This window comes from Salarias fasciatus, chromosome 18, assembly GCF_902148845.1.
Source record: "Salarias fasciatus chromosome 18, fSalaFa1.1, whole genome shotgun sequence".
In the NCBI taxonomy this organism is placed as follows: domain Eukaryota; kingdom Metazoa; phylum Chordata; class Actinopteri; order Blenniiformes; family Blenniidae; genus Salarias; species Salarias fasciatus.
The window spans coordinates 7,358,052-7,381,761 of record NC_043762.1 but is presented as its reverse complement, the minus strand read 5'-3'; the positions used below and the strand labels follow the sequence as shown (position 1 = coordinate 7,381,761).

The 23,710-nt window shown below is 49.9% G+C and overlaps 2 protein-coding genes across 2 annotated transcripts in view; both read left to right on the top strand.

Moving 5' to 3' along the window:
• Positions 1-164: 164 nt before the first annotated feature.
• LOC115405100 (ras-related protein Rab-12) lies at positions 165-6,618 on the top strand. The gene is made up of 6 exons (XM_030114560.1): positions 165-532; positions 2,122-2,182; positions 4,342-4,480; positions 4,602-4,691; positions 4,810-4,914; positions 5,153-6,618. Exons 1-6 carry the CDS (start codon positions 304-306, stop codon positions 5,258-5,260), a joined length of 732 nt encoding a protein of 243 aa, XP_029970420.1. The 5' UTR covers positions 165-303; the 3' UTR covers positions 5,261-6,618.
• Positions 6,619-7,830: 1,212 nt separating this feature from the next.
• LOC115405295 (microtubule cross-linking factor 1-like) overlaps positions 7,831-23,710 on the top strand; it is a 44,434-nt gene continuing 28,554 nt past the window's right edge. Inside the window, exons 1-3 of the mRNA XM_030114830.1 lie at positions 7,831-8,878; positions 10,693-10,917; positions 11,002-11,160. Coding sequence (XP_029970690.1) covers positions 8,123-8,878; positions 10,693-10,917; positions 11,002-11,160 — 1,140 coding nt within the window. The 5' untranslated portion in view covers positions 7,831-8,122. The remainder of the gene's footprint in view (positions 8,879-10,692; positions 10,918-11,001; positions 11,161-23,710) is intronic.

The window sequence follows — 23,710 nt, the reverse complement described above, 5'->3', positions numbered from 1 at the left end:
GCAGAATAAATAAATAAATAAATAAAGCTTTTCAACGTTATTTTTTGTTTCCATATCAATTTTACAGAGAAATCTAAAATATGTTTAATTTTTTATTCTTCCTTTTTTTTTTATTTTACGTCTCAGTGGCGGAGGGACGTCAAAGCGGATATGACGTCATGACGTCTGGTTTCTAATGGCTGAACAACAACAACTGTCGGTAACAGAGAAACTTTCTGAAACTTCTTCGGGGACGGAGGAAAGTTTGCTGTAACTACCTGCTTCGTTCTGTTCGTCTTTCAAACCACCAATGCGGAGTTACTGATGGATTCGAGGTTTGACATCCCGCGGAGGGCCGCCGGAGCTGGCGGCGGGGGCTCCGCGAACTCGTCCCCGGCTCTGGGGGCTCAGTCCCGGCGCAGGAAGGTGCCGCCCCGGCCCGCTGATTTCAAACTCCAGATCATCATCATCGGATCCCGCGGTGTCGGTAAAACCAGCCTCATGGAGCGGTTCACCGACGACACCTTCTGCGAAGCCTGCAAGTCGACCGTCGGTGAGGACGGAAGGCGGTTTGTGCGTCCGGTGTTTTGTGTGCCGAGCTGGGATCAGACTACTTTCTGGAGAAAAGATGCTGCAGACAGCCTGAACATAATACACTCCTCCTGACACCAGCTGGAGATGGATAAGTTTAATATCCCGGGTGAACACAGTAGATACACCCCTCCAACTGCTCCTAATGCCAGATAGCGAACTTTAGCTGAAAGATATTTTTATTTGAGCACTGAGCTGGTTCACTACATGAAATTACCTCACATTATATTCCTTGTTTACGGCTCGGAGAAGTGTTTCAGGAGGTTTTAGAGTGTTTCACACACTGACTAGGAGTCCCTGAAGTAGTAATATAGAGAGACAGGGTTGAACCTGATCACCCCAAGCTTGGAAAACATGTTTTGAGCTTCTGTGTTCGCTTGTCAGCTGTCAGTGAATATCCAAATATTCAGTATTTCACTACAGATCACATGCTCTCCTGAACTGTTTGATTAGTGGGTCTTTTCACTGAGACCAACCTCAACATCGTTAGACACAAGTGGCCCTTTAGCTCTGCTTCACCCTATTTATGTTCAGATTTTTATCAAAGTATGAACAATCTGAGCAATGCATGAACATGTTCACCCTGTCTGATTAGAACAACACAAGTTTCCCACCCCTGCACTCACAGAAGATAAGACTTTGTGATCTGCTTTTGAGTAAACAGCCCGGTCATCCAGCAGACAGCCATAGTGTCTAATCCCAGAATAGACACACACACACACACACACACACACACACACACACACACACACACACACACACACACACAACACAAGCAAGCAGCTGCTGCTCTGGCAGAACTCCATTTTGTGTCCTGCCATTATCGCAACACAACTTGCATGTTGTGTGTGAGCCGTGCACCTCTAATGTTGAGTTGTTTTGATCCGACACCACAGAGGAAATATTTTTATCAAAAGTCTGTTATTTTAATAGTAGATCACAGTAATAGACAGGTATGACCAAGCTACAGGTGTCTCTGTTTTCTGTAAGTCTCGGAAATGTCATTTATTTATAATTTCGAGCTGAACTCAGCCTTTAGCCTCTCATCAGTCAAGTGGCCACGTTTTACCCATTTCTCCTCTAATCTAACAGAGGGGTGTTTTGGCCCACTTGGCCTCCCATCCAGTCAGTGCCTCTCACTGATGCGTGACAAAAACACCCATGAACGTGCAAAACATATCAAAAACTAGGACACTCTGTGCATGCATTAAGTCCTATTTATGGCATTTCCTCCAATTAGTAGATTATATTGTGAGATAATGGCACTCCATAGTGTGTAAACTACATTTTACAGAATTCCGGGGGGAAAGGTGACATGTCTGTTTCAGTTTTTAACAGATTTCATCAGAATCAATTGTTTGAATCTCAGATTATAAAAGTAAAAATCATGGAAAACCTCAGGTTTCCCATGTCTTTCAGTTTGTGTCCTCTGAAGTTTTAATATGAGAGAATGAAGCCGTACTGTTATTCCAGATTCAGACACAATCTGCTAGACGTCCACAGATCTGATTGGTCTGTTTACATATTTTCATCCCTGAATTTCCCTTCCAGGAGTCGACTTCAAAATCAAGACGGTGGAGCTGAGAGGGAAGAAGATTCGACTACAGATATGGTGAGAAACTACACAGAGATGCCTATTTAATCCTCAGCGTGGAGCGTTCAAGGCCGCCCTGACAAACACTACAGCCGGTTTACTGGCTGCATATCGACTGTTTTATTTTGAAAGTTTCTTTTCATCGTTTGGTGTTGAACGCTGGTAGTTCTGATGAGCTGCACATCATTACACTCAGTCTTTTCTCTAAAGCCGCAGCTTTAATGGCTCCATTCAGGAGTGTATCAGTAGGAAAAATATAATTTTCTTTAGGATTTGTAGTGCGTATTAATGCTGAAATGCTCAGAGACATGTGGTTAAGATCATGTTTGTTGATTCTACAGGATAAGTTAACCAAAAGAAGCAGAAAATTGTTAGAGCTTTGTGTATTTCAGGCTGTACACACTCTTTCGGAGCTTTGAAGTGTGATTTGATGTAGTTGTTGAACATTCAGTTCATTTTTAAAGGAGAACTTAATTTTTCTTGTTTGAAGTTGCCAAAATTCAGTCGTTTATAATAATAATCACTGTAATTCTATAATAATGCTGATTTTAAAACTACTGGAACCTAAAGTGAATTGACTTCTGTTTTAAGACGGTTTAATTATTTCACATTGGGAAATGTGATTATCTGGTCAACATAAAGTCTGAATAGATACACACACTTATTCAGTCTGTGGATCAATCCCATAGTGCTTTGCTGTGATGCTGGATGTTTGTGACATCCACTTTTACCCAGAGGTGAACTGATGAGGCCGTTCACACAGACTCTGATCGGATCAGAACTGCATTACACCAACCCCTCAGTCCCGATCGATCAATCTGATCAGATCAAGTGTTTACATGACATGAGTTCAATCAGATTGGTGTCTAATCGGAATACGTCTGGTCCCTGTATTCTCAGCTCCTAGATCTGAAAACGTGCCCAAATCCAAAACTTCAGCAGGGATTATTTAATACACATGATGGAAGTATTGATCCTTGATTTTCCTGGTTTTGCTTTCAGATGTGAGCATTTCTTTAATGTGAGGACATTTTAAATGACAGTAGCTGAAGACTTCCAGTCAGAGGTCTCTGTGTGGAAATTTGAGGAAATCACAAAAGATGGAGAGGATAATTGAATTTCTTTTAATTGTTCGAGTCTCAGCATGGCAATATGTCAGAGGGACTGTGTTCCCAAATGTCCTGAATTTAGTGTTTTCTGCTTTTGCACATGAAGCTTTTAAGAAGCTTGAGCCAAATGAGCAGAACTGGTGAAAACATGAATCCTGTTAAATCCAGGTCAGAAAAGTTGTGATGGCGGGCGTCTGCCTTTCCCACCTTTTGTTTTGCTTCCTGTTCATTTCTGAGAATAAATGGGGGGGCGTTATATGTCTTTTTTTTTTTTTTCCATAGATCATGTCTAATGTGCCTTGTTCCGTTGCTCAGACTCACCAAGATGTGACGGGGTTCCTCTCTGATCACATTTTGGGAACATTTCACGTCTCACATGTTGTTGTTTGTATTTTTTACGGACTGTGTGGCTGCTGGGGAAACTCCATTGCCTGTTTCACTAACACATCTGTCTTGCCCCCAACTAACACCCCCCCCCCCCCCCCCCCCCCCCCCCCCCCGTGTGTCACATCAGCTGCCGTCACTCGCTGGGCGCCGGCTGGAGGTACAGTAACACTTCAAACTGCTGCAGCAGCAGCAGCTGAGTCACATGATCCGCTGAGTCACAGCCTCACGCCTCCCAATCAACACTCTGACGCTGAGGAGCTCCTTTCCAAAATCCTAGTGAGAGAGAGAGAGAGAGTGAGAGAGAGAGAGAGAGAGATGCAGCCCGGCAGTCTTTTACAACTCCTTCTTTTTGGAACGAAGCTCCTCAGCTGTCTGCATTTTAGTTTGGTAGGAAACAGCCTGCATGCGGGATTCAGACTGATCCCAGGTTAATTTGAATGCTGCTAACCAGAGAAACCTGAAACCTCTTGATCACAACACTGTCAATCTGTAAGATCAGACTTTTGAATCTGATTCTTCTGTATGTATTTGTAGTTTGATGAAACTCATTTAGACTGTAAGTGTGTATTAATTGATCATAGTGGAAACATCATTAAACAGCTGTTATATTAGAGTTAGTGACTCTCCAATGCCTTGTTTGTTTTTTTTTTAAGTTTCCTTTTTTTTTTTTTTTCCTTCCAGGGACACAGCTGGACAGGAGAGGTTCAACAGCATCACATCAGCCTACTACCGAGGAGCCAAAGGAATCGTGCTGGTGTACGATATCACCAAACAGGAGACCTTCGAGGACCTTCCGAAATGGATGAAAATGATCGACAAGGTAGGAAAACCAAGGCGTCAAACACGCGATAGTCCAGGCTCATCTGGAGTGGGTCCGCCTGGTAGTAGAGCCACAGTAACCTCTGGAAGCTTTTCTCCATTTGTGTGTGTGTGTGTGTCAGTACGCCTCAGAGGAGGCGGAGCTGCTGCTGGTCGGTAACAAGCTGGACTGTGAGACGGACCGGATCATCACCAGACAGCAGGGGGAGCGGGTCAGTTCAACACCTTGCTGCAGTGTGGAAGTCTGGCTGCAGGTTTAGCAGATACTTTGATTTGTTAAACTTTAGTCCCTGAAACTTCAGTGTTTTTGTTTGTGTGTTTGTTTTCCAGTTCGCCTCTCGGATTAGCGGAATGCGCTTCTGCGAAGCGAGCGCCAAGGACAACTTCAACGTGGACGAGATCTTCCTGAAGCTGGTGGATGACATCCTGAGCAAGGTGGGCGTGTCTTCCTGGGCCGACTCCGTGTTTCATTACTGAGTGAGGCTTAATGACCGGTGAAAGCAGTCTGTTCTCTCCGTCAGTAGGATCTGCACACGTGTTCTCGTCGTTTTGGTCCATAAGGTTTCAGTGTGTGTGTGTTTATGTGTGTGTGTGTGTGTGTGTGTGTGTGTGTGTGTGTGTGTGTGTGTGTGTGGCCGGCGACCTGACGGTGGCGCTGTCTTCTTTCCAACAGATGCCTCTGGAAGTGCCCAACAAGGAGCTCTCCAACAGCGTCCTGTCTCTGCAGCCTGAACCGGAAGTGCCGCCGGAGCTGCCTCCCCCACGCATGCGCTGCTGCTGAGAGACACACACACCACACACACACTCACATACATACACACACACACACACACACACACACACACATACACAGTATGCAGAGTATCATTGTAGCCACCAGAGGGCGGCACATAGCAGCAGTTAGGAAACACGAACGGTCTGGAGCAGAGTTTCAAATCCATCTCCCACCCTGAGAGGCACTAACAGCCCCCCCACCCCCGCCCCCCACCCCTCTGTCTGCACGTGACCCGGACTACCTCATCTCTCTGACCGTTCTGACTGGCCGTGCCCCGCAGGTGCCTTCTGGGAGGGGGGGGGGGGTCTCTCTCTCTCTCTCTCTCTCCCTCATCACTCACTAAGTCGGTCAAACGGCGTCGGCTGCAGGTAAACAGAAGCACGTGGTGGAAGTGTGGCGTGTTGCCGTAGCGACCGGACGAGTCGTGTCAGTTTGTGCTCAGCCTTAAAGTATTAAAAGATTTGTAACGTTTTGCACTTCGGCCTCTCGTCCCCCGAGTTCAACTGACACGCCGAGAAGAAAAGAAAAGCACAAGTGAAGCTGGGCCGCCTGGAGGCGGAGCTAGGAGAAGAAAGTGTGTGTGGGAGAAGACAGATGATGGAACACACACACACACACGTTTGTATCTGTTACTAACATGTTTCTTCCTCTGGATTCGGATACTGATCAGAGACGAGTGTCAGCGGGGAAACAGGCGGGAAGCTTCTTCAGTATTTGAACGACTCAGGAAACTTCGATTTGCTGGTCAGACCTGCACATCTCCTCCTTTCGCGAACTTGATTTCATCACAGTTGACTAAAAGGTCCAGTTAGTGGAAGCTGTGGGGAGATGTGAGTATCGGTGAGTGCCACGCCTCTCAGAACGGAGAGATGGAGTGTTTGAGCTGAGAGGAACTGCTCTGGCTCAGCGAGGTCTTTTCTTCTGCGTTTTCTCTGAATCCGTGTTGTTTCTGCTCCCGCTGACGGACCAGTTTGGGGTTTTATTTGCGGCGGCTTGTCCTTTTACGTCTCTCTGAAACGCCGGGCCTCGACGTTAACACTTCTCTCTTTTTAACTCCTGGTATTTTCCTTTGGAAGTCGCTGCGATGCGTTCGTGGTTTTCCTCCGTAGTCCTTCACCTTTTATGTTAAACCCGAGCTTCTGTTGGCTTCAAATGTGTATCTAACAACGACTCTAATGCCAAATTCAACATGTTGAACTCTGCCTTGGGCGCAGACGTCGAGGCTCGATGCCTTTAATCAGGTCTCGCAGTATTGATCCGATTGAGCAACACGACCTTTGTGTACATGTGAGCGTTTCTTCAGACGTAGACAGTCTTTTGACCTTTGACACTAACCCTGTGCTCTATCTTTTATTAGCCAAGCCCTCTAAACCTCTCTGTGTTTTTCCGAAACGCTTTTCCCTCGACCCGAGCGTCCGCCTTCCACACGGAAGACTCTACTTCGTGTTCAACCGGTCGGGAAGTCTGTGGAAGGTTTTGGCATGTTTAAAACAGATTTGTGGTATTTATAACTTGTGGCATTCTTGAACTAATGAAATGCAATTAAAGATGTCTATATTTATTACCAGAATGTGTCTTTATGCCTCTGAGTGTTGAAGAAATGCGACATGCCTCATGAATGGTTAAGTCTTCGAATGCATACTTTCTTAGACAGTTTTCAGTCTTGCATAAAAAAACTGAACATTTTTAACCCTTTCTTGGTTTGACAGAAACAGGAAGAAATGTGGGAGTTAGGAAAATATACGGGATAAAGGGTTAAAAACGAATAAAACCACAATGAATTGTAAAAATTCCACAATAATTCTTAATAAGGTTTTTGAAAAAGTGGTCCTGGTTTTGAGAGATTTGAAACAAGTGATCGATTAGAGGAAGTGAACATTGAATGGTCTTTGCTCCTCACCTGAAGCTTTTTTTGTACATTGTACCAACATTGTAATTTACAAAATATTTATTGCAGAATAACATTTATGTTTCCTGCAAGGCACAAAATCCAAGATACTATAGAACAACTGAAAATAAAGATAGAAAAGTAAAATGATAGAATAAAGAAATGAAGCTAGATTATCTCTAAGGTTAAAGCTATTTTTCCTACACATCTAAAGATGGAGAAATAGTGGATTATACAAATGTTCTCATGAAGTGTGAAAATGTGGTTTTGTTTCTATTTTAGTGTGAAAAGAATTTTCTAGTAATTAAAATTGTGTAAATATCCAGACAGGAACACGAATTAAATCGTGTTCTTGATGTCAGAACGACTCAAATGTATCAAAACAATCAGTGAAGTCTCCCCGAAGTCCTCACGTGGAGGTGATCGATAGCCAATAACGTGCGCGCCATCTGGTCATGCGCGACATTACGCGTCAGACCTGGTAAAGGCTGTACCCCCCCCCCCCCCTCCTCGATCAGACCTGATCGGACCCGGTCCCTCCTGGTCCGGGAGAAAGCCAGGGGTGTGTGGCGGCGGCAGGTGCGCATGCGCCCCGCAGGAAATCACGGGCGTTGAGCTTCACACCGCAGATTGCAGATTTTCCGTGTCAGATCGGGAGGAGTGTGAGGAGGAGCCGCACACCGGGGCTGACCGGAGCGATGGAGACCAGCTGATCCGGACCAGAAGCGGCACCGCAGCCCGCCCGTCCGTACCCCCCCCGCCCCCTCCCGGTCCTCCTTCCGCTGAGACAACCTGGTGCACGCAGTGAGGATGGAGTGAATTCACGCAGCTCCACGCACGATGCGCATCCTCAGCCCGGCGGGGAAGACGGAAGAGAAACCGGGCTGCTTCAGTGGCGTGGCTCGTCGGGGGTTTAGCTCCTCGCGGCGGATTGATCGTTCCCTCCATCGGCCTCCTGCAGCGGGTGGTGCCGGTGTATAATGGAGAGCTCCAATGGCTCCGGCAGCGACACCAGACCGCAGAACCACCAGTTGGAGAAGAAGCGGCTGAACCGAGCGCCTTCCCCGGCCAGACCCTTCCTCAAGGATGTGCACTCCCGCTCCGCCAAGCCACCTGCCATCGTCCCCAAGTCCCCCAAATTCAACAAGCAGCAGCAGCAGCAGCAGTCCGCCCCGGGGTCCCTAGCGCCGCCGAACCGCAGCTCCAGACGCACCAGCCCCGGCTCCAAAGACAAGCCGGCCGCGGCGCGGAGCACCGCCAAGTCTGCGGTGGCGAAGAAGCCCACGAAGGTTCCGCAGCCCGCGGCCCCGGAGCCCAGAGCCGCCGGCGCCAAGCCGGACGGCACCAAAGGCAAGAAAGGGAAGCCCCCCTCCGGGAGTCCGGGCCCGCTCAGCCATGGATCCCCGATCCGCGTCCCGACCGGCGCGCCCCCGGGCCGGGCCAGCCACACCGACAGCAGCTCCGACCTGTCGGACTGTCCGTCCGAGCCGCTGTCGGACGAGCAGAGGCTGGCGCCGGCCGCCAGCAGCGACGCGGAGTCCGGCACCGGCTCCAGCGACCGGGACAACCCGCCCGGAGCGGCCGCGTCCTCCGCCAAGGGGGGCTCGTCTCAGGCTCAGCCCGCTCCGGGGGCGCACGGGGGCAAGAAGCCCAAACTGCCCGGAGCCAAGGACGCACCGGAGGAGGAGCTGCTGCGGGAGATAGAGGATCTGAGATCTGAAAACGACTACCTCAAGGTAAGACCGGATCCCGGACCTGAACCCAGCAGAGGCTCCATCCGGAGCAGCCCCCCCCCCCCCCCCCCCCCCCCCCCCCATCCATCTCTTCAGTCTGGAAGTTATTGCAGCTCCAGGTCACTGATGTCCAGCTGTCCTCTCTCCATCCATCATGTCTGCTTTCACCCCTCTCCCCCTGGGATCCTCTGACCTCTGCTGATGGGGCTTTTATTGACCCCCCCCCCCTCCCCTTTAATTCCATGTCTGCACGTGACTGATGTCGACTCACCTTCATCTTTACATTTGTTTTTTGTTTTTGTTTTTTTAGGTTTTCCACTCACCATGTTCAAACACATCACACAAAGTGATGAATGGATTTCACTGATACACACTTTTAATCACATTCACACACCAGTGGAGGCCGCTGCCACGCAAGGCGCTCAGTCCATATAGCAGTCTGAGGTTCAAGTGCCTTGCTCAAAGACACTTCCACAATAGATGCAGGGGATCTGAGGCAGCTGTTTCCTTTGAGCGTATTAAAAACAGTGACTCCAGATATTGTTGGGTTTCTCAGCTCAGGGTCTGATCAGGAAGCTTCTCCGTGTCAGGACCCTCTGCAGGCTTCCCCCATGAGCCGGGGGGCCGGAGGGGGCGGGTTCTGACAGATAATGCGGCACCGGGGAGCCGGGCAGGTCTATTTGCATGTTCCTGATGAGAGTATTATTTCAAACTTGATCACGCATGTCGGCGTCTCTCCCCAGCCGGGTGGAAACACAACGGAGTTAATCAGCTTTGCGGCTCGGGCTGTAATGGCTTTATCCCACAGGACTTGATAACAGTCAGATGTCCCGTGTGTGTGGGGTTCAAACACCCTCCTGCCAGCTGGGACTCGGAGAGTCTTTGCCCCCCACCCACCCCCTCCCCTCACGCCCCAAAGTGTCTGGGAGTCCCCGGCACTGCTGCTAAACACAGGATTCACCTGGAGTGGGCCGGAGCGGTGGAGTGATCCCACGTCTCATTAGTGTGACGTTAACCACAGCTGACTGACTAGTGGCAGTGGCCACACACACACACACACACACACACACACACACACACACACACACACACACACACACACACACACACACACACACACACTTCATAAACGTCAGTAATCTTTCCTTCAAAGTGCCTCTCGTGGCTCCAGCTCTGCTTTTAACCCGTCCATCGATCGGGAGGACCCCCCCCCCTCCCCCCTCCCCCCGGGGGACCGGCAGGGATCACAGCAGGCCCGGCGCTCTCCCACATGAGGATAGATTCAGTCTTCATTAAATGACACCCTCCTCCTCCCCCCTCCGTCTTTTCATCAGGTGCCAGTTGAGCCTCAGTGTTTGACTCTCAGGGGAAATCTGTAAAACAAACAGAGGAGAGTGTCCCTCCACCTCCTCCTCCACCTCCTCCTCCTCCTCCACCTCCTCATCCTCCTCCTCCTTTTTGAAGAAACAAAGCATTGCTGATTTCAGTTCAGGAGATAAATCTGCCTTTTCTTTTTTTTTCCTGAGTTTGGGAATATGGATGTTTCCAATCCAGGAGATAAGATGCTTAGAGCTCGTGACGTTACGTCACCAGCATTACTGAGACTCAGATGTAATCATGTGAAAGTTTTGGCAGGTTCTACAAAGGTATATCACTCCTCTAATATGTTGGAGCATCGGATTCTGAAGTCTTGACCTTGGGGTGTTTGCTCCGCTTCAGATTCTGACACTGTATGATGAGTCCCGTCCTGCTCCTGAATATAAGTTCAAAGCGGCGTTTTCGATCAGGGCTGTAACGTGCCGTGGTGTCGCCCTCAGGATGAAGTGGACGAGCTGCGGGCGGAGATGGAGGAGGTGCGGGACAGCTACCTGGAGGAGGAGGTGTACCAGCTGCAGGAGCTGCGGAGGGAGCTGGACCGCTCCAACAAGAACTGCCGCATCCTGCAGTACCGCCTGCGCAAGGCGGAGCAGAAGAGCCTGCGGGTGGCTCAGACCGGACACGTGGACGGGGAGCTGCTGCGCAGCCTGGAGCAGGACCTGAAGGTCGGTCAACAGAAAAATGTCAAAATGTGTGTGTGTTAAAGTCACACGTCGCGTGACCTTTCTGGCCCCTTCCCGTGACCTCAGGTGGCCAAAGACGTGTCGGTGCGTCTGCACAACGAGCTGGAGAGCGTGGAGGACAAACGCAGCCGGGCGGAGGACGAGAACGAGCAGCTCCGACAGAAGATCATCGAGGTGGAGATCTCCAAGCAGGCGCTGCACAACGAGCTGGAGCGGACCAAAGAGGTGAGACCGACTCTCTCACACGCACACACACAGGCCGGGTGGTGTGGGTGGTGCGTGATGGATGTGTCCGGCTGCTGCTGGAGCTTCTTCCCGCCTCGCTCTGCTGGATCTCTGCAGAGGAAACGTTGGGCTGCAGGAAAACCAGAGCCAATCATCCGAGCTCCACCCGAGGGCCTCGGATTCTGAAATCGGCTCCGAGGAGGTTTTTCAGCAGCTTCTTCTTCCCAGTGTTATCATTTCTATCCCAGCTCTGTGGAATTGCAGCGCTCCGGGACTCTTCGTGGGACAGATGTTCTTACAGATACTGAGTTCTGAGGATCTGCTTTGATAACTCTGAGCTGAGGTCTCCAGGCCGGTAATGCCGTGGGCAGAGGCTATTCTCAGCGCTGCTCAGGTTCAGCTGCTTAGACTAATCGATTCTGACAACGGCAGGTAGCACGCCGTCTGCCAGCGGAGAGAAAGTAGGCTAATGCCGGAGCGCTCGGCGTGGAGATGGCAGCTGGATGACACAGTTTGCGCTTGCGATGCTTCTACCTGCTGGAAAAAAATGTCCTCCGCGCGTTTAAAATCGAAGCTCCGGGGACGTATGTGACCTTAAATGTTGTTCTGAGAGACGCTTCATCACCATTGATCCTCCTGATGGAAACGGGACAGAAAATCCATGTCTGGTCTGGAAACAAACTCCAGTTTTTTTCCCCGTCGTCTCTGCGACTCGGGGAACTTCTGGACAGCGGCTCACCGGGGCGACCGTCCGGCGGGTTTCTGATTCATGGGCGGACTCCCGCTCAGTGCTCGTCCCGGTTATTGAATCCGACTGGAAGGTCGCGCCGCGCCCCGTAACGCCGCTCTTGTGTACAGTTTTGTGCATCTTGGGGAAGTGATGAATACATGCATGAGCGCCGGATGACGCCGGCACGAAGGGAAGGGGAGCGGAGAGGCTGCTCCGAACCAGCGCAGAGTTTTTCGTGTTCCCCCGAGGTTTGTCCCAGAAAAACACAAGCAGGCTTCCAGTCTCCTGCAACACGCCCCCCGATATGTTCATTTATGGATTTGCAATGGATTCTGGGTCTTTGTCTACGGTTTTATGATAAATATCCAGGGCAGAAGTGATAAGGATGATCGTCGGCGTCCTGAAGAAGCTGCCCTCTGCTGTGCGAGTCGCTCAGGCTGAGATTAATCTCAGGAACAGGACCGAGAGGTGGAGCGAGCGCGGCTGATAAGAATGCAGTTCAACAGGATTTTAAGCTTCTGCCTTTTTTCCTCCTGCTTTAATTAGAGCTTGTAAACCGTGACCCGGGCGAGGTATAAAATCCACAACACCGAGTCAGCAAGCCTGACAAAAATCAAGAGACCTCCCAAAGACGGCGCAAAGACACGGGAATGAAGGCAAAGAGCTGCTGATTTCCATGTCGGCCAAATTTCCCAGATCGCTGTATTTATACTTTATATTGATCCTTTTTTCGAGCCAGTCGGAGACAAACAAGCAGCTATAAAACACCTGAAAAAGTGAGAATATTCCGCAGTAATCTGCAGCTAGAATTAAAAACCGTCGTGTTTCTGTTACAATTCCCCGTCTCTTGCTGTCTCCGTGCGATCAGAAGCCGCACAGTGTGTTTCTGGCCCAGAGATTGGCGCCCCGACATGGATTAATCCAACTAGAAGGGCTGTTATAAAACAGCCTGGCGTGTTGCTGTCGGCTCGGGCGGGAGGGGAGGCGAGCGGCTGCAGATCCGCGGACATTGGACCTCCAGGACGTCGGAAAGATGCTTGAGGGAAGACTCACTGATACGTGCACCTGAAGCAGTGTTCACACTGTGGTGCAGTGGTTTGCACGTTCTCCCTGTGCACGGATTTCCTCCAGGTACTCTTTAGTGTGGTTTTCCCTCTCAGAGCTGTGCTGCCGGGTAAAAAAAACCAGCAGGTGCAACAGCCAGAGGAGAAGTTTCAAGGACATTTCACCGTATTCTGCACCAGAAGGCGTCATTAAATCGGGCTCTGTGTGGAGGTTGTGGTCATATTCTGTAGTTGTTCGTGTTTTTGTGAAAATATCAGCATTTTCATCACGTATACTCTACAGCGCAGGAGATCAAGAAAGGTTTTTGTGGCTCTGTTTTAGCGGTGGGTCCACTCAAGATGAAACTGGCCTGAAGCGAAACGTGTTTGACTCTCCTGAGCCACTATCTGAGCTGCAGACGGGAAGTTTCTGCGTTTTTTTTTTTTTAAGAAGTCGCATCGCGGATGCTGGAGCGGGAGTCGCTGCAGACTCCTCTCAGCACGGCGAGCTTTGAAGCTTCCTGCTCTGATCCTCCTCATCGCCGCCTCTCACCTCTCCTTCCTCGCCTCCCTGCGCCGTGATTCCCTGTCAGAGGAGTGTGAAGGAATCTCATTGACCTAGTTAATATCTGCCGTCTGACTGCACCAATAGGAAGGAGGAGAGGCGTGAGGAGAGCAGCGGGGACGCTGCTGGAAGTCAAAATCTGCTGCAGTGACACACATCCATATAAAGCTTATACCGTCACGCCGCCGCCGCCGCCGCCGCCGCCATGCACGAATCCAACATCTGCATGAAAGGCAGTCTCTTGGGAAGTGAAGTCGGTCTGCAGGTGGGGGATTCACGGCTTCAAACACACGCCGTGAATGAATTTTGAGATAGACGTTGCGTGTTTTAAAGTTCGAGTATAAAATGTCCTGTTTGAATGTTTAACGTGAAGAAAGAACCAGTTTATTGCAGAACCGTGTGGTTTGAACAGATACCAGAACCGAGGGAGGTTTTGAATCCATCAGCAGGAAAAAAAAAAAAAAAAAAAAAAAATCTCCCCATTGTCTCACATTTCGCTGCTCAGCTTAACCCACATCCCAAACCAGGAGGAGCGCTCGCTCCGCCAGCCAGGGGTCTGTATGGCGCAGCCTCTCTCCTCCACCGGAACAAATGGCTTTAGCAGTTATATTTAGGGAGGCTGACGGCAGCTCGGCAGCCTCACTGTGTTCCTCGCCGATCCTCCCAACGCGAGGAGCAGAGAGGACGGCGTGGGGTCGGCTGGACAGAGCGGATTTGGAGGAGGATGTTTGTCAGTGGTGCAGTGGTTCGCTCTCCGTCTCCAGATTTCCCGTGTTAAATTCTGTCTTGATGCAGAAGCGCCTCACCGTAGCGTGAATGCAGCAGTGTTTCAATGTGTTTCTGCTGGAACGCACTTGCGTGACGTCCCGGAGACGACGGCAGACCTCGAAGTGTCTGTCCTCTCTGCGTTTATTCTCGGCGAAAGCGATCCGACTGGATCATCCTCTGCCGGACTGAAAGCAGTAATTAGAAGTAGCAGAGGTCAGAGATGGTCTGAGTCCGGGAGGCAGCAGCAGCAGCAGCAGCAGGGCAGTGTGACAGAAAACAGTCCGAAGCAGCTCGTCAGGACGACCTGCAGCCTTCACACCAAACGTTGTTTTTTCTCATTTACACGGCAACGCCAGAAATACCGAACAGGACGTAGTCGGAGCCCGAAACTTTTCGAGAAGTTGTGTTTTCCGTGGCTCCTCCGAGCAAACGGACATTTCCCCCTGAGCTGGCTGCCGTGTGGACGGGCCCTCAGAGTGCTCCATTTCCAGTTAGCGCAGCCGCCTTCAGTCCGGATCCCGGAGGACGTTTCCTCCGTAGAAGCACCAGAGGCCGGACGGACGGAGGCTCGCCGGGCGGTTAGTGCTTCATCCGGGAGTGAAACGTTCTTCCTGCGGGAGTCGAGACGAAGTGGGAGGCCGAGGAGCCAAACGCAGGCTGGCACTCCCGGCTCTCTGGGGCTGAGCGTCGCACGCAAACACACTCATGATTAAATGATGAGTCCAGCTGTAAAGACGGAGCGGCGCGGCTTCGTCAGGACCGGCGACGTCTCCAGAAATCTGCTGCTCTCCGTCTCTGCCTGAGGAATCATCTGATCCTGCTCCTTCCACTCAGTTCTCATCATGACCACAGGGAGAAAACATGTTTAGAATCACAATATGGAGATTTTTTTTTTATTTGTTTGCTTTTTGCTCCTCTGACTCCATATTTCAGGCACTGTGCAACGTACACTAGAGTCTTTAGTGCACAAATATCACAATTCGAGGCCTGGAGGAAACGGATGCAGCTCGGAGGAAGCTCTGAATGAACCAGTGGAGGAAAATTCAATCATAAGATTGATCTGTTATAAATTACCGTAGAGCAGGGGTGTCAAACACGAGGCCTGTGGACCAAGACCGGGTTCATCAGCTTCTTGTCATTTCTGGTGAAGTGTGTATGTATAATGTGTGTAATCCAAGTCCTGAAGGCAGCAGATGAAACGCAGAACGAGTATATTTACATTCTCGCCCAGTGACGGATTGCTCCTGACTTGAGCACAGTGTCTCCTGCGGTCGAGTGTTGTTCCTCCGTCTCGTGTCGGAGTTCTCTCGGTGGCTTTTTGCCTTTTCTGACTCTCACTAGTTGGCTCCAGCAGCCCCGTTTTACTGATCCGTCGATGTTTATTAACCCCGGCAGACTGCGAGGATCGACTCTCCGGTCGTCTCCCATCAGGGACAGATGGTGAAATAAATAAAATACTGTTCACTTTAAGTGACCGAGAAACAGAAGAGGCTGCAGCAAACCGGCAAAAACCCCTGGATGAGGGGAGAAATCAGGAAAAAAACAAGACAAAAAGCCTCGTCAGATGAAAACATGACAAGACGCCGGGTTTATCCTGTAAACAGGTCCTTCAAAGATGAGTTCCTAATCTGGCCGGCGCGAGGCGACGGGGGAACGGAGATGATCTGTGTGTTTTACACGTCTGAGCCGCGCCGTGCGGCTGGTCGTGGCGGGACCGGCCCGGCAGACGCCGGATCTCTTACCAGGCCTGATCTGTCAGCATTATTCTGCTCCTCTATCTGATCCCATCTTTTCCTCTGTACACTGTGGAGTGTGTGTGTATAACGTCACTGCCTCCCCTCACACACACACTCGGCTGGCTCACTGCCAGCAGGCCCAGAATCCTCTGCTGGGGAGCCTGCAGCTGGTGCTGCTGCACACACGGTGACTCCCGTCACACACCTCGGTGTGTTTTTATAGCTCCGCTCTCCGGTTGGAGGACGTGCGTTAAATGACCTCCAGACAGAGGCCTCTCACGTCCACCGGCCTCTTCTTGTCTCCTGCGTTTCCCCCGGAAAGGTTCTGCTACATTGCCGCACTGTAAACCGTTTGGTTTCTTTGAAGATGTTGACCCTTTGACCTCTCGGAGCGATTCATGCTGCTGGTCTTATAACACCACGGCTGTGACATGAGTGCGTGATCAGCTTAGAACCGGGATCAGACGCCACTCGGGAGGGTTTCTGGCATCAGACAATAAACAATCCGCTGGTTTTCAAGCAGAACCAGTCAAGTGGAAGAGACACAATAAGCCGTGAGCGAGCTCTGTATCGGTTTCTGTTGCAGTGTTTGGATATTTGCCCTTTTCCTTCTATATTTGCTGTCTTTTTTTTTCTTTTCTTTAAGGTGACAGACACTTTATCGGTTGATATTTTGGTGATATGCAGCTTTTCAAGTGTAAAGAATCTGAAACTGTTCTCTTGGAGATTCGGTATCTCTCTCTGAGTTGTAAATTAATATATAAAATACACCTGAGGTATATTCAGAAACTTCTAAACAGAAACGAGACATTTTGTGAATCTTCCTCTGCAGTATAATCTTATTTTAAATTTATAAGAAAGCGAGGAAAGACGGCAGTAAATTACTGTGCATTTCACTCTTCACGGCCCCGTTTAGAGGAGAGAGTTTAGATTTGCTGTCCTCATTTGCAAGTTCTTATAAGCTCATCTCTATATCTCACAGATCTGATGTTTTCTCCTCACTGATCAATAAAATTAATTTACGTCTTGGTTTATTTGCCGGAACGCCTCGGGCCGCTCGCTCATGTGATATTTCAACATAAATGCATGAGCGGAGTTACAAAACGCCACAGTTTTTCTTAAATTCGTCCATCTGTTGCCGTGGCAACCGGTGATGGGCGGCTCAGCCGAGGAGGCGGGTCATTAATCAGGTGTGGACCGGTCGGTGGTTTTACGGCTGTTCACAGGGTGGCGGAGCGTGGCGGCGTCCGGCTGTGCGCCAGCAGACGTCTTCACTGATCACACCCAGCTGAAAAGTCCCGGTAAAGTTAATTAAAGCTGTTTGATGAGTCGCTGTGGTTTAATTCCGCTGCGCGGCGGCGTCTGATGGCGTCACTTCAGAAAAGATCACTTCCTTGTGAAATGACGGAGTGATGAGAAGGAGTCAGGGGTGTGAAACATAAGGCCAGTGGGCCAAAACTGGCCCTCAAGAGGCTCCAGTCTGGCCCACAAAACCACTGTTGTGGTTCTCTTTTGCCAGTTTCATTTTTCTATCTTTTTTTTCTCTTATCTTTTCATTGGACACAAAGTCAGATAACATCAACACAGAAACGTGTTCCAGTGTTGTAGCCGGTGTCGCGTTTCATTTCCGTCCTGGTTGATGCGCTCTGGATGTGTCCTCCACGTCCTTATCACTCTTCTTCTATGGTATTTCACCATCTCTGAGGAGATAGCAGAATATTTGCAGCCTTTCATCGTCACCTCTCAACATCGTCCTCATCTTCTGAGCTGCGATGAGGAAAAAAAAAAATCAGATTAATGTCCGTCCACGGCGTGTGTGTGTGTGTGTGTGTGTGTGTGTGTGTGCGTCAGGTGAAGCTGGTTGTAATTACACATCTGAGAGGAGCCGGAGCCGCTAATGGGAGCAGCGAGGTGGAGCCTGGGCTCTCTGCTGTCTCTGCTCGCCGTCAGATCTGCAGAGTCAGCGCTGCAGCCCAGTCTCAAGTGTCCAACACACACACACACACACACACACACACACACACACACACACACACACACACACACACACACCGCTGTGACTAATCACGAAGCCGAACTCCTCTTTCAGTGTTGAACCTGATTCTCTTGCTATTGTTGTTGTCTTAATTGTGCGGCGCTCGTTCCGGGATTGAGGAAACTGCTCGTTATTATCAGAAGCTAATTGTTGAGTCTTGTGTTTTTTTTTGCGGGCTGACTGAAGGGATTGCACGGCATTAGTGTAGAAACTCCCGGTGAATGTCTTAACTCCCCTCTCAGCTGTGTCCACCGTGTCTTTGTCCTGTGCCAGTTTGGCAGAGCGGCGTGGCGTTGCCCCCCCCCCGCCCCCCCGGCGGCGTGCCAGGCCGGCGTTTGAGTGAGAGCGTGAGTGACGGGCCCCATAAAAGCCCCATTGTGCAGGTCTGTAATGCACGGCGGGGCTCAGGCTGAGGTCAGGCCCAGCTTAGTGGAGAGGAGCAGGATGGGAGCGACCCTCCGCCGCTCGCACGCCACCTCCTGCACAAACACACACACACACACACACACACACACACACACACGCACATGCACACACGTGCACGCTCACGCCATCCTGCAGGAGGATGTACTGCATGTGCATGTTGGGCGGGTCGTTGCAGCCACCGGGGTGGTTTCCTTGGAGAGTCGGTGTTTTCTGGAGCGATCTGCCGCCGAACGTCTCTGCTGGGAAACCAGGAATAGAAATCTGTTGACTCCCCGCCCAACACGCCTGCTGATTCTCTCTGCACAGCCTCAGGACGGCCCAGCGAGCGGCAGCACTGTAAATTACAGTCCGTTCGTGTGTGTGTGTGTGTGTGTGTGCTTTCGGTCCTCGCTCTCAGACCGCTCACAGGAAGGTCTTTGTCCGGTGATTAGATAACTCTCATCACATCATTTCAGTCATAAATCTTCTGTCTGAGCTCGTCGTTTGAGTCCTTCTCTCCTTATTGTGAAAGACACAGTTCAGCACGTCAGTCCAGGTTTGGAGCGCTGTCAGAATATAAACCTTTTAATAGAACAAAAAATCCTTGAAAGATTTTTCATTTAATTTTTCATTTGAAAATTTAATAACAGTGTATTGTCCATCAGTGTTTTCTCACATTTCTTAACTGTCTGAATCCATATCGTGTGACTGAGTTCTCACTCCGTACGGACAAAACCAGAGAAGATGGGCTTAAAAAACAAAGCATCAGTTCACCTGATGAGTTTGTTCAGGGGTTTTAATGCATCATTGACCCACAGCAGATAATGTTTTCCTCAAATCTGTCTTTAAATCCCAACATCTCACATCGTATCTGTTACTCACGTAGCTCAGCCTTACTGGAATAATTTTAAAGGGGCTGTATCATGCAAAATTCACTTTTTGTATGTTTTAACCTTGTTATATAGTTATGTACTCACCAAAAATTTGAGCTTTCCTAGTGTTTCAGCTGCTCAGAGAGGCAGCCCCTCCCGTACCCATGAAAACGCTCTGTTTCCCATATTGACGTCACACGGAGAAGATGGCTCCCCTGAGCCCCCGCTCCTCCTCCCGCAGGCCCTCGGCAATCAGCGTTGCTGCTTTTTGTAACTCCGATTACGGAGATAAACTTTAACCATCGTCTGAAAGCAACAGTCAAGCAAGAGCAAGAGTCTGAAGGGTCTGCGCTTGGTGAGTTTCTAACAGGAAAAGACGTTTTCCCGTGTCTTTGCGTGTAGAGAAGCTAGAGCTAAAGAGCTAAAGCTAGCTAGCATATTTGTTTTGAAGCTCTGATTGGTTGAAGTTCGCTGTCAGTCAAAGTCCACAGGGGGAGAGGCGGGATTTTCAGTGAAACAGAGCATTTTCTCTTCCGGGTTTCAGAATTAGCCCCAGAAAATCTTTTATTTCACACAAAATGACTTTTCCTTAGCACCAAAAATAAACTATTACCATGTTAATGCCAATTCTAGGGTTTGGACTAGCTGAAAAAGCATGATACAGCCCCTTTTAACTAAATTAGAGGCAGCACATGTTTGGGTGAGTGGTTGACATTTCAAACCATAATTTAGTCGTATTTAAGGAAATTGTTTAAGCTAAACTCACTTGGTGTGTGGTAAATGCTAATTCTCTGCCCCGATCACTGCTGCCACAGCTGGCAGTGGGCTCGGTTTGACCAGGGAAGCCAGAATTTCTTGGAGGTTTTCGGGTCCTGGAACATCAGTTGACTGCAAGGATTTTGAAATCAGGCCATGAAAAGATGAAACTTCTCCTTTAAACTTCAGGAATTGCATTGTTTGCTGTTTTTATCTTGATAATGAGTCAGTGAGCCAGAAGCAGAGGCGTTGCAGGAGCACTTCTCGTGTGGTTCCAGCTGGTCGGGTCCAGTCCTGGATGCAGCGGCTCTCCTCGGCGTTCGGCGCCTCCGGAGCGACCACCGGACGGCCGCGGAGACGCCGGCGTCCGCCGGGATGCCCTGACATTGGAGCGACCTCGGCGCGATGCGTCCAGCCTGTCTTCCTGCCAGACGTGCGCACTCACTAACGCTCACGCATGCCGGCCGCGCCTCCAGCAGAGCGTTAGACTGATGACTGCAGATGTGTGTGTGTGTGTGTGTGTCGTCCTTACCTCAATTAATTTAGCTCTGATTGGTTTAGGAATTCTTCATAAATTCGCTGCTGTTGCTGTTTGAAGGTGCATCGCTGCGTACAGTGTGTGTGTGTGTGTGTGTGTGTGTGTGCGTGCACGCGTGCATCACCTTTAATGGCAAATTGAATTTCAATGTGCTTCCTGGTGCATGTTTGGCTGATGGAGCACATCCACATGCAGGATATTTCCAGCACTGCAGGTGCAGCGAGATTGATCGTCCATATAAAAATAACAGGCCGCTGTAAATCCCGACGCGGCTCCTGCCTTCAAAGAGAGCGACGGCGCTTCGGCGTGCGTCCTCAGGGCGAGGAAGGAAAGAAAAAAGATTCAATCAGATGAGGAGGAAGAAGACTTAAATGTTTTCAGTCAAGTGTGTTGCGGTATTAATTAATTCATTGAAGGGGATTACAGCCCAGATTGAGCCTCATTCATCCCGATCGCACTAATATAATCTGCCTCTAAACATTTTAGAGCGACTTATCTCTCTGAGCTCTCCCGCCGGGTGAGCAATATTTATTCTGTTGTGTTTGGGTCTTAGCTTCCTGTGTCAGGGCTGAGAAGGGTTTTATCTGCAGCCCGTTTAGTGCTGCTCCCCCACTTTCACCCCCCCCGCCCGCCCCCCCCCCCCCCCCCCCCCCCCGCCCCCCCCTCACTGGTCGCAGCGCTCCCCCTGTTAAATCCCATTACCAGCGCCAGACGCCTCCCTCCGCTCCGCTCTGCACTGTGTTGCCGTCTCTGAGCGAAATCATAAATAGGCCAAGCTGTTGAGTGCAGATGCTGCTGAAAATACACTCGCCGTGTTCCCATTCCCGCTCGATCTCCACCCCCAAAATGTCCCCCCCCTCCTCCTCCTCTCCCAACATGAAGTCACTTCTGGATGGCTCATCCCCGAAAACGCTCCAGCGTCTGACGCAAACAGGCGTGTCGCGGAACACAGTATCCTGCTTTTCCTCTCCGTCAACATTTCCAAGAATATCTGTTGAGGCTGTGAGCAGCAACACGTTTTCCCTCCTCCTCCCCCTCCTCCTCCTCCTCCTCCTCCTCCTCCTCTTCCTCCTGGACGAAGCAGTTTATCTCCTGAGGCCTGGACCCGGTCCAGCTGCAGAATGTAGACCAGTGGCACTTTAATAACGGCGGCGGAGAGTAAAGGAACTCCATAAATACTCAGCCGGACATAAATACACCGTCACACACAGAATCCACACAGGCCTCGGGGGTCTGTTGGCATGGGAACGGCAGGGATGCTGAAAACGATGTCGTTGGCATTAGCGACGGGACCGGCAGCAGCGTTTCCTCGGATCTAAACGGTTCCCGATCATTCTCAGAGATTGCGTTTTCCCTCGTTCACGCAGTGATGAAGCCCGACCGTTTCCACGTATCTGCGTTGCCAGTGGCTCCGAGCTCCGTCGCCGTGGAAACAGACATTCAGAACACACCGGAATCTTTGCGTTTTCACTCCTGTAAACTGGATCAGCAGAGGAAACTTTAATCGGATCATCCGGAGCGCTGAAAAGAAAAACCACATCACGTTCTGCAGTGACTCCTGGACTTTACCTCTTGTTTGCTGCGTCTTTGAATCAAATTACCTTGAAGAACGGCCTGGATGGTTTGTGTACTCCGACTCTCCACAGATGTAAAAGTGTGTCTGATGGCGCTGGAGCTGCTGCTGTGATTACATTAGAGTTAAGAGGAGAGCGAGCGAGCGAGTGAGGCGGAGGACATTTATCCTAACAACGGAGATGATGAAATGATCAACACTGGTTTGTCTTCTTACAGTGAGCGCTGTGACGCTGATCAGTCCGCTGTGGGACTTTTGGGAAGACGCTTTTCGCCGAGCGATGGATAAACGGAATTGTTGAATCGTGTCCTCCCTCTGACCTTCATCCTCCAGTTCAAACTCCCGCCGGTCCCCAGAAGAGCGGAACGCCCCGCTGGTGAAACACACACTCGGTGTTATGTATTCCCGACGTCCTTCAGGGGTGACATGTGAGAGGCGGCGAGCGAGAGGGGGAGTCTCCGGGAGGGAGGTGCACGAGGAGGCCAGCGAAGCACAGATTTTCAGAGCCGGCAGAGAAACGACTGCCTCGCTCCAGCCTGATAATCCCTCAGCCTGGCAGGATCCCGCAGGAGGGAAACCAAAGCAGCTGCAGCGGGCCTGCCGACGGGAGCCGGAGCTGCCTGCAGGCCGCAGGACAGACCGACGGACCGACAGGCCGACGGACCAACGGCGTTGAGGAGGAGGAGGAGCAGGAGGAGTTCTATCAGTCACACAAAACACTGAAATACAGAGAAACCGAAACATGACCGCTGAAATAAAACTATAAATCGTGACCATCAATTACAATTTTGTGGCAATAAATGCTCCTTTGTCTCATCTTACCATCTCCTGGTCACCAACTACTGTTTTCATGGCCACAAATTTACAGTTTGATTTCAACTCTGAACTGTACAAAGTCCCAAATATGACTTCTGAAACTTGAAATTTGAAGCGTAGCCACAAGTTACTTATTTATGGCCTCAAAAAAAAGTAATTTGTGGCCAGGAAATTATATTTTGAGGCCACAAATTACAATCTATTTACCCTGAAATTACTATTATGTGGCTTAAATTACTACATTTTGGCTGCCAATTAGTATTCTGTGGCCTGAAATTACAATCTCTTAGCCTCAGATTACTACTTTGTGGTCTCGTGTTACTATTTATTGGAATCAAGTTAGTATTTGTGGCTTCAAATTACTATTTTGTTTCTTTAAATTAGTATTTTATAGCTGCAAATTACCATTTTTTGACTTCACATTACAAATTTTTACCATGTTTTTGGCCTAGTGGCTTCAAAATTCAAAAGGTCTCATTTCAGCCGTGGTGTGAGGGACTGCAGATGAAGTGAAAAATTCTGAAGGCCTCAAAAAGACAATTTTGTTATTATTTTAACGATCGATGATAATCTTGTTGAGTTGCCAAAAGGAATTAGGATTGATTTATATTCGGTGTGAGACGAGGAATCAGACCCAGATGTAACAGATGTTGTCTTGTCGTGGTGAGCTCGGAGAACATCAGGATCCAGTGATGAGGGGTCGTTTACAGGTG